Below are 13,144 nucleotides of genomic sequence, written 5' to 3' on the forward strand. Positions count from 1 at the left end.
GGGCTTAGTTGCTCCGCGGCATGTGGGATCTTCCCTGACCAGGACTTGAACCTGTGTCCCCTGCATTGGCAGGCATACTCCCAAGCACTGCGCCACCAGGGAAGTCCCACCAGATTAGCATTTGCTGTGAACCTTCCTGGGGCAGAACCCAGATGGATGAGTTTCCAAAGGTCTGGCCTTTCTAGCCAAGCCTGATGTTCAACAGTAGAATGGAAGTAGTGAGCACCTATTCTGGTCACGTTCTTCCCGGGTCCTGCCCTCTGGGCTGCGCTTGGATGCTCAGCTAACTTCTCTGTCTCTTTCTCTTTGTCTCTCTGTGTCTGTCTGTCTCCCCCTCTTTCTGCCTCTCTTTGTGGAGGGAGGTTTCTCCCTCTTCTCTTTCATCCTCTGGGTGTGTGTCCCTCTGACTCTGGCCTTTGCCTCCTCTCTGTCATTCATCTTTTCTCTCCGTGCCTCTGTCCCCCTCCCTGTGCCTATCGTGGTCTCTCCGCAGGACCCTCCAGTGGACATGGGTGGGGCCCTGGGGCCGGTCCTGCTACTCACCTCACTCCTCGGTGCCTGGGCAGGGCTGGGCCCGGGGCAGGGCGAGCAGGCTGTGACGGTGGCCGTGGTGTTTGGCAGCTCGGGGCCACCGGAGGCCCAGGCCCGTATCCGCCTCACCCCCCAGAGCTTCCTGGACCTGCCCCTGGAGATCCAGCCACTCACCGTGGGTGTCAACAACACCAACCCCAGCAGTCTTCTCACCCAGATCTGTGGGCTCCTGGGCACTGCCCGCGTCCACGGCATCGTCTTTGAGGACAACGTGGACACCGAGGCCGTGGCCCAGATCCTCGACTTCATCTCCTTCCAGACCCACGTGCCTATCCTCAGCATCAGTGGGGGCTCTGCTGTGGTTCTCACCCCCAAGGTGCCCATTCAAAGTCATGTCCCTACATCCCATGAACCTGGAGCCAGGCTGGGGCTGGGGGAGAGGGGCTGAGTCTGGGCCAGGGAGACACTTAGGTCCTGGGAACCTGGGATTGGGTGGGCCCAGCAAGGGGGTGAGGGCGGAGGGAGGCCTGGGTGAGGGAGGAGAAGCCTGTGGGAATGATGCTCCTGTGTTCTAGAAGATAAGCTTTCTGAGCTGCTTTCACACTTGTGTCTGGATGAGGGATGGGCAGGTACCAAACCCACCTCTGGTTCTGGGGCAGCCCTCGCCCACCTTCTCCCTGGTTTTCTGGCCTTCCGTGGTCAGGCTCCAGACCCAGAGGTGCAGGGCCAGGCTGGGTGTGGGATCTGATGTAGCTGGCCTGCAGTGGAGAACATCCAAGGGCAGGTCATGCCCTTGCTGTCCTGTGGGGAGAAAGCGCTAAACACACATTCACCAGCAATCACAGCTGGGGTCCTAGTCCTGAAGGAAAAACACAGGATGCCCCGAGGGTGTCCAGTGGGACCCCTTCTGGGTCTGGGGTTGGTCAGAGAAGGTCTCCTAAGAAATGACACCTAAGCCGGGACCTGGAGGATGAGGGGGGGTGACAAGGTGTGTGTGTGGGGTGGACTGGGGAAGAGTGTTCCAGGCGGAGGGAGCAGGTGGTGTGAACACCCAGAGGTGAGAAGAAGCACAGAGTTTCTGAGGAACAGAGAGGAGCCTGGAGAGGGAGGCGAGGTCCCAACCACATGGGAGGACACTTGGGTTTTACTCTAAGTAAGTGAGGAGCTGAAGAAGGTGTTGAGGGAAGACTGATCTGATTTGCCTTTCTTTTATGATTATATTTTTATTATGGGGAATTTTTTTGTTTTGTTTTGTTTTTTGCTGTACACGGGCCTCTCACTGTTGTGGCCTCTCCCGTTGCGGAGCGCAGGCTCCGGACGCACAGGCTCAGCAGCCATGGCTCACAGGCCCAGCCGCTCTGCGGCATGTGGGATCTTCCCGGACCGGGGCACGAACCTGCGTCCCCTGCATCGGCAGGTGGACTCTCAACCACTGCGCCACCAGGGAAGCCCTATGGTGAATTTTGAGCATACATAAAAGTAGAAGAGTATAATGACCCCATGTATCCTCTATCCATCCCAGGCCAACCCTGCCTCAGCCTTACCCCCACCCACTTCTCCTCTTCTGTTTTATTTTGAAGCAAGGCCCAGACACAATATTTATTCCATCCATAAATACTTCAATACACATCTCTAGATGATAGCACTTTACAAAATAATAAAACCACCATACATCATCACATCTAAAAAATAATAAAAATTCCTTAACATCATAAAGAATCCAGGCAGTGTTCAAATCTTCCGCGTTGTCTCATAAATGTTTATTTTTATGTCTGTTGACTTGAATCAGGAGCCAGATTAGGTTCCCACCCGGCGATTGGTTGGGATGACTTCGGAGTCTTCCCTCTCAAGGTTCCTCCTCCATCTCTCTCTTTTTTCCTTGCAAATTTGTTTGTTGAAGGAACTGGGTTACTTGTCCTGTCGAGTTTTCTCGGAGTTGCTTTTTTAAAAGATTGGGACAGTCGCAGTGTGGTGAAATCTTGGAGGGGCTGCAGTGGCAGCAGGGAACCCACAGCTAGGAGAGGCTTGCGCTAGCCCAGGCTCGATCTTGCAGTGTCCTGGGCGTTTGTGGTGGCAGAGGCAGTAGAGAGGAAGAACATTCTCATCCCCAGGGCTGCATAGAGGATGGTGCTTTCCCAGTTACCTGTGGGCCTGACATTAGCTCTCAGCATGGTGGTTCTCCACCCACACAGTGCTTTAGAAAAATACAGACACCCAGTGTACCATGTCTAAGATTCCCATTCAGTTGGTCTGGACTAGCGGGCTCAAGAGTCACCTAAAGAGCTTGTTGAAATACAGATTCCCGGGCGCCATCCTCAGGGATTCTGATCCAGCAGGTGAGCACTGAGCCCGAGAATCTGCATTTCCTACAAGTTCCCAGCTGACGCTGCTGCTGCTGGTTTGCGGTCCAGCCTTGGTCAGGCACGAATATTTTAAAAATCTCTCCAGGACATTCCAATGGGCGGCAGGGGCTGCGAACCACGTGCGGGGCGGGCGGGCGGGAAGGAGGTTATCGCGAGACTAGGGTTCCCGGGACACCCAAGACGTTCCGACGCAAGGGTGTGTGGGGGTTGATGGAGGGAGTGGAAGTTGGGGCGGGGCGGGACTCGGCTCGCCCCACCCCCCGCTCAGGCCCCACCCCTCCCCCAGGAGCCGGGCTCCGCCTTCCTGCAGCTGGGCGTGTCCCTGGAGCAGCAGCTGCAGGTGCTGTTCAAGGTGCTGGAGGAGTACGACTGGAGCGCGTTCGCCGTGATCACCAGCCTGCACCCGGGCCACACGCTCTTCCTCAAGAGCGTGCGCGCCGTCGCCGACGCCAGCTACGTGGGCTGGCGGCTGCTGGACGTGCTCACGCTGGAGCTGGGCCCCGGCGGGACGCGCGCCCACACCCAGCGCCTGCTGCGCCAGATCGACGCCCCGGTGCTGGTGGCCTACTGCTCGCGCGAGGAGGCCGAGGTGCTCTTTGCCGAGGCGGCCCAGGCCGGCCTGGTGGGGCCCGGGCATGTGTGGCTGGTACCCAACCTGGCGCTGGGCAGCACCGACGCGCCCCCCGCCGCCTTCCCCGTGGGCCTCATCAGCGTCGTCACCGAGAGCTGGCGCCTCAGCCTGCGCCAGAAAGTCCGCGACGGCGTGGCCATCCTGGCCCTCGGCGCCCACAGCTACCGGCGCCAGCACGGCACCCTGCCCGCCCCGGCTGGGGAGTGCCGCGGCCACCTTGGGCCTGTCAGCCCTGCCCGGAAGGCCTTCTACAGGTGGGCACCTGCCCAGGGCATAGGATGGCCACGAGTGGCCATGAGTTTGGGCTCACTGGTCACACCTCCCACTAGGTGTGTGCCTGCGCCCAAGTGACCTCACCTCTCTGGGCCATTGTTTCTTCATCTGAGAAAAGAGCGGGGTGTGAGGGTGTGGTGAGGATCTCGGGGGTCAACACAGGGAAACAGAACAATAATTACACAAATGCTACCTGTTGGTGGCAGTGATGAGGCAGAAGGTGGGGGAGGGCACAGCTGGTCCTGGTCAGGGCTAAGAGGACCCTGGCTTCTCCCCCCTCGCAGGCACCTACTGAATGTCACCTGGGAGGGCCGGGACTTCTCCTTCAGCCCTGGTGGGTACCTGGTCCAGCCCACCATGGTGGTGATCGCCCTCAACCGGCACCGCCTCTGGGAGATGGTGAGAAGGGGGTGAGCCCAGGGGCCCTCGGTATCCTTTCATTGTATCCCCCCCTCTTGTCCCACAGCTGAGCAGAGTCCCTTCTGTCCCTCATCCAGCCCCTCATCCTTCAGGTCTCAGCTGAAACATTTCCACTGAAAAGCCTTCCAGGTCTCCCGGGGGTCTGAGGCAGCCCTGCTCCGGGCTCCCACAACACCTTTCACTATAGAACTTATCCAGCACTCTTATTACACAGTCCTGCCCCTGAAGGAGTAACCCACAGCTGTGCTGGCTAGACGGACACGTAAACAAATAGAATTTGGGGTGGTCAGTGCTTAAGAAACAATGTTTGCAAAGCACTATGGGCATAGAGAGGAGGGGCAGAAATTAGTTCTGCCTTCAAAGGAGGAAATTGGGGAAGGCTTCACAGAAGTTGGGATATTTGGGCTGGGCTATGGATGGTTGAGTAGGAGCCCATCGGGAAGGGATAGTAGCCTGGTATAGACTGAGGGGAAGGAGGGTTTAGAGTTTTTTTGTTTTATTTTGGTTTTGGTTTTGGTTTTTGCCATGCCATGCAGCTTGTGGGATCTTAGTTCCCTGACCAGGGATTGAACCAGGGCCCATGGCAGTGAAGGTGCCGAGTCTTAACCACTGGACTGCCAGGGAATTCCCCTGGAGCATTTTTAAGTGATGCGTTTGGAGGTGTGGGGACTGGGGAAGAAGGGTAGGGTGATGGAGATAAATTGGACCCGTGAAGGGTCTTGAGTGCTGGGCTAAGCACTTTATGTGAAGCTTGGGGGAATGAGTGCAGTGTGACAGGCTCAGGTCTGGGCTTTAGGAAGAGGCCGTGAGCCAGCAGCAGTGTGGAGGCTGGACTGGAAAGTGGGGGACCAGAAGCCGGGGAGGCTGCAGGGAGCCCTCTCCTTGGCCAGCCCCTTGCCCCGACTCTCCTGTTCTCCAGATGCTCCCGCCCCAGGCCCTGCTTCATCCTACCCCGAGTGACCTTAGGTGTGGTGGGAGGATTCTTGGTCCTGGCAGGCCTCGCCCAGAGGCCCCACCTGTAGCGTGCGCTTAGTGGGGCTGAAGGTCCCGGGCTGAGGCCAGTCATCCTCTGCAGGTGGGGCGCTGGGACCATGGTGTCCTCCACATGAAGTACCCGGTGTGGCCTCGCTACAGTGCTTCCCTGCAGCCCGTGGTGGACAGCCGGCACCTGACGGTGGCCACGCTGGAAGAGCGACCGTTTGTCATCGTGGAGAGCCCCGACCCTGGCACAGGCGGCTGCGTGCCCAACACTGTGCCCTGCCGCCGGCATGGCAACCACACCTTCAGGTCCGCGAGAACACCCGGGAGGCCCGGTGTGAGCCGTGTGCCGCCGTGCGATGGCGGGCGTTGTGTGTGCCTTATGCTTGGGTATAGGGGTGGACGTCCACCAGCCAGGCTGGGAGGAGCCGCTGGCTCTGACCCCTGCTGGTCTCTTGGTGGCAGCAGTGGTGACACGGCCCCCTACACCAAGCTTTGCTGTAAGGGCTTCTGCATCGACATCCTCAAGAAGCTGGCCAAGGTGGTCAAGTTCTCCTACGACCTGTACCTGGTGACCAACGGCAAGCATGGCAAGAGGGTGCGCGGCGTGTGGAACGGCATGATCGGGGAGGTAGGCCCGCCCCCAGGCCACCTGAGCCCGCCCACCTGCCCGCCTGCTGCCCTGGGCCCCGTCCATCCGTCAGCCACCCTCGGATGTTCCTTAGGTGTTTCCTCCTGGTCTGGGGATCAGTCAGGGTGGGACCCAGACCCAGCTCCTAAGGGTCTCCAAACTGGCAGGGGCACTGTGCTGACACCAATGATGACCCCTCGGGTCAGTACTGAAAGTGGAGCTCTGAGGACCCAAGAGGGAACAACTGACTCAGCTGGTGGGTGCTGGATGCGGGGCTGGGAGAGGAGTGGGGGAGTCCTCCAGCCTGCGGGAGCCCCTCCTCTGATCCGGGCCTGACCCCCAGGTGTACTACAAGCGGGCAGACATGGCCATTGGCTCCCTCACCATCAATGAGGAGCGCTCCGAGATCGTGGACTTCTCTGTGCCCTTCGTGGAGACGGGCATCAGTGTGATGGTGGCTCGCAGCAACGGCACCGTCTCCCCCTCGGCCTTCCTGGGTGCGGCTCGGGGGGGGGCAGGGATAGTGCAGTGGACGTGTGGAGCGTGGGTGGAGATGGGGAGCTTGGGGTGCACGCTCAGAGGGCAGCACCGCAGCCTTGGGTCCTTGGAGGTTAGCCAGAGGCCTGAGCTATAATAGGTGGGTAGAACGGAGAGGGAAGAGGTGACGTCCAGGTTCAGTCCTGAGCCTGGGTGCTCGGTAAGGGCGGGGGATGGGGAGAGCGGGGTAAAAGGTGGCACCATTGTGAAGGACAGGAAAACCAGCGAGGCAGGCTGCCTTCAGGAGGTGCGTCGTGGGCTGCGACATTGCTTTTTGTTTCATTTTTTGGCCTCGTGGCTTGCGGGATCTTAGTTCCCTGAGCAGGGATTGAACCCGCACCCTCAGCGGTGAAAGCGCAGAGTCCCAACCACTGGACCGCCAGGGAACTCCTGGGCTGGGCCGTTGGGACAAAGGGAGAAGATTCATGGGGGGTTGGAGGAGCCAACCCAGAGCACGGGAAGCCGGGCTAGTTTCTGACTTGATTAGAAATTCAGCATTTCTTGGGCAGCTCCCTTGTGCCGGGTCCCGTGGCAGGTGCTGGGATCCGGCCATAGTCCTGGCCTGCCCAGAGCGCCCAGTCAGAAGTTCAGGTGGGACTTGCAGTGTGGGATGGTTCAAAGAGCCCTGAGGACAGCTGAGCCTCTCGACCAGGAGCAGAAGAGGGAATCCCAGGTCTGCCTCTTCCTGCTGTGTGACCTTGGGCAAGTCACTGAACCTCTCTGAGCAGGGTTCCTCAGCCACAGGGAAGGCAACAAAATCCACTTTGTAGGATGGGCATTGTATCGAAGGAGCAAATGCTTTGGGTAGTAATGACTTCTCACTCAGGGAGACTGAAGTGATTTTGTCAGAAACCTCAGGTCGGTCTCCCCAGCCCCTCAGGCCTTGGTTTCTGTGTCAGTAGGATGAGGGGTAAGGCTTGGCTTCAGAGCTCTGATTCCAAGCAGCTCACCCATGCTGGGCCCGGGGTGTGTGTGTGGCGGGGGTGGAGTTCCAGACCCAGGAGCGTGGGCTGCGGTGTTGGCGGCGAGGAAGGAAAGGAGGAAAGCAGAGGGAATTCCCTGAGATTGCTCCTGTGGCTTTGAGGGGCCACCCTCAGGGGCTGAGGGGTGGAAGAGGCTGCAGGCAGGGGCGGGGGGATGGGAGGGGAAAGGGAAAGAGCATGGGGTGCTGGCCCTCTTTTGTGAAAGGAAGTGGGGGGAAGAGGGAGAATGAGAGCCAGGGGAGATGTGGAATCAAAGGGAGGTTTCCTAGGGTGGGTGATGGGTGATGGGACCCTGGCCCAGGGCAGATGGAGGGGAGAGACCAAGAATGCTGGGGAGCCTGACCTCCCTGGGGGATGGCGTCTCTCCTGGGGCTCCACTGCTCTGAGAGTCAGAGACCCCTGAGCTCAGTCCACGGGGCTGATATGACCACATGGACCCACCTGTCTGCACCCAGAACGCCTGAGCTGTTGGGGGGAGACACAGCGCCGCCTCCTCTGAACCTCCCGCCTCTGTCCCCAGAGCCCTACAGCCCCGCCGTGTGGGTAATGATGTTTGTCATGTGCCTCACCGTGGTGGCCATAACCGTCTTCATGTTCGAGTACTTCAGCCCCGTCAGCTACAACCAGAACCTCACCAGCGGCAAGAGTCAGCTCCCACCTGGGCCCGGGGGCAGGGGCAGGGCTGGCACTCCCAGGAGGGGTGGGCTCAGGGCCAGAGGGGCCCTTCAGAGAATGCCCCGTGGGGGAGGTCCCTGGCCTTCCGACAATATGCAGGGAGCCAATCAGATACATGAGAGAGAGAGAGAAGCCAGGTGAGTTGATGTGCCCTGGGGTGGGGACAGCCAGGGATGGGGTCTCCACCCAGGACAGAGCAGAGACGGGAGCCGTGGAGTTGGGTGGGCTGAACCTGACCCCCCCTGTGCCGGGCAAGAGGAGCACCAGTGTCCCCCCTTTCACCCCCAGAGTCCGGGGGCCCGTCCTTCACCATCGGCAAGTCTGTGTGGCTTCTCTGGGCACTGGTCTTCAACAACTCGGTGCCCATCGAGAACCCCCGGGGCACCACCAGCAAGATCATGGTCCTGGTCTGGGCTTTCTTCGCCGTCATCTTCCTCGCCAGCTACACCGCCAACCTGGCCGCCTTCATGATTCAGGAGCAGTACATCGACACTGTGTCTGGCCTCAGTGACAAGAAGGTTCTGGAGCCCAGAGGGTGCTGTTGGAGGGTGGGGGGGATGTCGCAGCCAGGGGCAGGCCTTGGGTGGGACACAGGACAGTTGGAATCAGTGGAATTTGAACTGGAGGCGGGAGCAGGCAGAAGCGGGGGAGCCTGGGGAGGAGGGGGCTGGGGACGGGGACAGGGAGAGACGGCTCAGGTCCACTGACTAAGTGGCCTTGAGTAAGTCTCTCCCTGTCCCGGCCTCAGTTTCCCCGTTTGTAAAACACAGGCGTGGGCTGGACAGTCTCTAAGACCATGCTGCGCTCGCTATTCAAGTCCAGACTGGGGGGATGGGGTCGGGGCCGGGTCGGCTGGAGGGTTGGAGGAGGGGTTATGAATGGCGCTGCCCTCTGCGCGCAGTTCCAGCGGCCTCAGGATCAGTACCCGCCCTTCCGCTTCGGCACCGTGCCCAACGGCAGCACGGAGCGGAACATTCGCAGCAACTACCGTGACATGCACACCCACATGGTCAAGTTCAACCAGCGCTCAGTGGAGGACGCGCTTAGCAGCCTCAAGATGGGGTGGGTCCGCAGTCCTGCACCCACCCCCTGACTGTCTCTACCCACGTGTCTCCCCGAGAGACCCAAGGTGGGACGGTGAGACTGGGTTGCCATGTAGGACCCCCGGGGAGGGGGTGAGGAGGCCTTGGGGCAGAGTGCAGCTTGAGGACGCCCACCAGAGCCCAGAGACGCAGCTGTGGTATTGACCAAGGTTCAGCCGTGCCCTCAGGTGTTGGTTGTCGCCTTCTTAGGATCTTTAGGGGCCTGGAGGGCAGAGAGGGTGTGTCCTCTGGAAGCAGAGTGTCCCCTGGCCTCTCTGAGGAGGAGGGTAGGTAGGGTTCTGAAGCTGCGGGAGGGGGCTTCTCTGCACCAGGACCCCAGACAACTAGAGAAGGCTCTGCCCATCCATCCCTCCTGGGTGGTGGTCAGTGGGCCCACGTGGCCCAGACCCCTGTCAGGCCCCAGGTTTGGTGCCCTGAACCCCACTTGATCCCTGGCCTGAGGGCTCAGCCTGTCCCCAGGAAGCTGGATGCCTTCATCTATGACGCTGCTGTCCTCAACTACATGGCGGGCAAGGACGAGGGCTGCAAGCTGGTCACCATTGGCTCTGGCAAGGTCTTTGCCACCACTGGCTACGGCATCGCCATGCAGAAGGACTCCCACTGGAAGCGGGCCATAGACCTGGCGCTCCTGCAGTTCCTGGGGGACGGTGGGTGCAGCCGCTGATGGGGGCTGGGGTGGGTCCCAGGTGGGCCACAGAGCCCGTGGTCGGGACAGCTGCCCGACGGCTGGTCAACATCTCCACCACTGTCCTCTGAGTGCCCAGGGCCCGCGGGCATGGAGAGAGGTCTCTGGGGGTGAGAGGTGGGTGCAGTGGCTGGGTGGCGGGTATTAGGAGCAGCTGGATGGAGACGTGGGGAGGGGTTGGTTTGCCGGGAGGGAGCAGGAACTAGCTGGGGAGCCCTTGCAGGATGGGAAGACAGGAAGGAGCTCAGGCCACACGGTGGAGGTTGGGGGCATCTGAACTCCTTTACTTTTCCCCAAGACCCCTCCCCTCCATTGCCATCTTGAGATGACCTGGGGTAGTGCCAACAGCCTGCCTAATCCCAGAGCCAGAACCCAGGTGTGCCTTGGTACCCCGGGGGCTCACATGTGCGAGCGGTCCGGCTGGGCTGCCCCAACACCCAGAGAGAGCTTTGAATTTAGAGTCCCAACCGTATGAGATAAAGAACTGTCTGGTTTTCCATCAGTGCCGTAGAATAACGCGAGTGGTAACATGAAGGTGCCTGCAGCCTCCTTGGGGGCCGAGGCCTTTTGTCTCTGTGGGCCCAGCTCCATGCCTGGCGTGTAGGTGGTCAATAAGTGTTTCATGAATAAATGAATGATAAAATTTATGCAGTCGACAAGCCTTTGCTGGGCATGTGGAGTGTGGGCTTGTGGGAGGTGGGCATGTCAGAGGCTGGCATCCCCCCCCAGCTCCCACTCTGCTCTCCTTCCTTCCTGCTCATTGACACCCCCTCCCCCCATCCTCCCCTGCCGGGCTGGATCCCCGTGTGGTCCTACAGGGGGGTGGTACCCTGGCCCCAGACCCCTCCTCACTCCAGGCTTGGGTGAGCACTGGAAGGGTCCTTCCTGAGCCAGGTGTGCCTCGCCCCCACCAGGGGAGACCCAGAAGCTGGAGACGGTGTGGCTCTCGGGGATCTGCCAGAACGAGAAGAACGAGGTGATGAGCAGCAAGCTAGACATCGATAACATGGCCGGCGTCTTCTACATGCTGCTCGTGGCCATGGGGCTGGCCCTGCTGGTCTTCGCCTGGGAGCATCTGGTCTACCGGAAGCTGCGCCACTCGGTGCCCAACGCGTCCCGGCTGGACTTCCTGCTGGCCTTCAGCAGGGTGGGTGCCCACTCCACCCTAGACAGGCCCCAGCTCCAGGGGCAGCAACCCAGCTAAGTCAGAGCTGGCCATGGCCCCATTTACAGATGTAAAAACTGAGGTCTGGAGAGGTGGCATGGCCTGCCAGCATCACACAGCAGGTGAGAAGCAGAGCCCTTTTCCAGCAGGCAGGCCAGGACTTTGGAGCCGGGCTGACCGGGGTTCGAGTCCTCACTGCCATTTACAAGCTGTGTGACTTTAGGAGAAGGAGTTACCCTCTTGGTGCCTCGGAGAGCTCCACTGTAAGCTCTCCCAGCAGCACACAGTAGGAGCTTAACAAATGTTAGTTACTTCCTGGGACTTAGAGACACCTGGGCTGATGCTTCCCACCTGGGTGTGGGGCGTGGGGCATGGGGCAGTCCCGGAAGGGTGGGCGCCGCTCACGCCGTGTCGGTCTCCTGCCTCCCGCCCAGGGCATCTACAGCTGCTTTAGCGGGGTGCAGAGCCTGGCCAGCCCCGCGCGGCCGCCCAGCCCGGACCTCACCGCCGGCTCGGCCCAGGTCAGCGTGCTCAAGATGCTGCAGGCGGCGCGCGACATCGTGACCACGGCGGGCGTGAGCAGCTCCCTGGACCGCGCCACGCGCACCATCGAGAGCTGGGGAGGCGGCCGCCGTGCGCCCCCGCCGCCCGCCTGCCCCAGTCCGCGGCCGCCCACCCCCGGCCCGACCCCCAAGCCGAGCCCCACGGGCTGCGGGCCGCCGGGCGGGGGCCGCACCGCGCTGGGGCGTAGGGCCCCGCAGCGCCCGGGCCGCCCCCCGACGCCCGGGTCCTCCCTACCCGACGTCTCCCAGGTGTCCGGCCGGCCGGCCTGGGAGGCGCGGTGGCCGTCGCTGACCGGGCGCGGCGGGCGGCACCTCTCGGCCTCCGAGCGGCGCGCGCTCCCGGAGCGCCCTCAGTCGCCCGAGCGCTGTCACTACAGCTCCTTCCCTCGAGCCGACCGGTCAGGGTGCCCCTTCCTTCCGCTCTTCCCGGAGACCCCCGAGCCCGAGAACCTGCCGCTGCTCGGGCCGGAGCAGCTGGCCGGGCGGGAGGCTCTCCTGCGCGCGGCCTGGGCCCGAGGTTCGCGCCCGCGCCACGCTTCCCTGCCCAGCTCGGTGACCGAGGCCTTCGCCCGGCCCAGCTCGGAGCCCTCCCGGTGTGCCCGCCCGGCCTGCGGGCGCTGGACGCAGGCGCAGTCGATGCGGCTGCCGTCCTACCGGGAGGCCTGCCAGGAGCGGGTGTGGGCAGGGGCCCCCCCCTGGCCGCATGGACAGCACGCCTGCCTCCACGCCCATGCCCACCTGCCGCTTTGCTGGGGGGCTGTCTGCCCTCACCTCCCACCCTGTGTCAGCCACGGCCCCTGGCTTCCTGGGGCTTGGGGGCCTCCGGGGCACAGGGGCAGGACTCTGGGGCTGAGCACAGAATACAGGGACACTGGGGGGCTGGAAGAGGTCAGTAGGATGGCCTGTGGGATGCACGGCTTCCCCCGACCGTGCACCTGGAGGCGGATCTCCAGCTTGGAATCGGAAGTGTGACGTGTCAGCTATTCTGCTCAGCTGGACTCTCTACCTGGCACTGCCAGCGTTGGGGGGTAGGTGGGCTCGGGCTTTTCTGGCTTCTGCCATGAAATCCTGGCCATGGGAACCCAGTGACAGATGATGTCTTCCATGGTCAGCTCAGCGACCCCAGCAGCCTCAGGTCCTGGTGTGGGCTGGGCTTTTGCTATCTTCTTATGCAAATCCCTTCCCACCTGGCCTGGAGTCACAGGGAGCAGTGGGGTCTCCTTGCCCTGCTGTGAGCCAGTCCCTGGTCGTGGCTTCTGGGGGCTTGATGTGGGAGCATGGAGGCTGGAGCTCGGTGTTGGGGCAGGGTGGTCCTGCTCCTGGCTCCAGCTGGCTGGAGTTTCTTCTCCTCAGAGTGCTGGGACATTAAACAAACCTTTTACAACCCACTGGTCCTGGCTGCCTCATTCTGCATCCCTGGAGGGGTCACACCAGAGCTGGTAGGCAACAGGAGCATCATGGGAGTATCCCAGATGGGGTGTCTGCCTAGAGCAGGTGGGCAGCTCCCTTGGTGGAGTATCCGGGAGGCAAGGCTGAGAGAGGGCTCCAGGCAGCAGAAGCCACTTGGTATTCAGTGCCAGCTCCCGCCCGCTCTGGTGCCAAATGA

At 61.4% G+C, this 13,144-nt stretch overlaps 1 protein-coding gene across 1 annotated transcript; it reads left to right on the plus strand.

Moving 5' to 3' along the window:
* Nucleotides 1-493: 493 nt before the first annotated feature.
* Nucleotides 494-12,829, plus strand: GRIN2C (glutamate ionotropic receptor NMDA type subunit 2C). Its single transcript, XM_060135125.1, has 12 exons — nt 494-907; nt 3,181-3,779; nt 4,083-4,197; nt 5,294-5,505; nt 5,662-5,827; nt 6,171-6,324; nt 7,868-7,993; nt 8,311-8,540; nt 8,924-9,084; nt 9,585-9,772; nt 10,725-10,957; nt 11,410-12,829. The coding sequence occupies exons 1-12, from the start codon at nt 509-511 to the stop codon at nt 12,508-12,510; spliced, it is 3,684 nt and encodes a 1,227-aa protein (XP_059991108.1). The 5' UTR covers nt 494-508; the 3' UTR covers nt 12,511-12,829.
* The last annotated feature ends 315 nt before the right edge of the window (nt 12,830-13,144 follow it).

Source organism: Lagenorhynchus albirostris, chromosome 20 (assembly GCF_949774975.1).
Source record: "Lagenorhynchus albirostris chromosome 20, mLagAlb1.1, whole genome shotgun sequence".
Taxonomy (NCBI): domain Eukaryota; kingdom Metazoa; phylum Chordata; class Mammalia; order Artiodactyla; family Delphinidae; genus Lagenorhynchus; species Lagenorhynchus albirostris.

Coding starts and splice junctions, on each gene's coding strand:
- GRIN2C (XM_060135125.1), top strand. CDS start 509: ATGGGTGGGGCCCTGGGGCCGGTCCTGCTACTCACCTCACTCCTCGGT. Junction 5,506..5,661: donor CATGGCAACCACACCTTCAG/GTCCGCGAGAAC, acceptor TCTTGGTGGCAG/CAGTGGTGACACGGCCCCCT. Junction 10,958..11,409: donor TCCTGCTGGCCTTCAGCAGG/GTGGGTGCCCAC, acceptor CCTCCCGCCCAG/GGCATCTACAGCTGCTTTAG.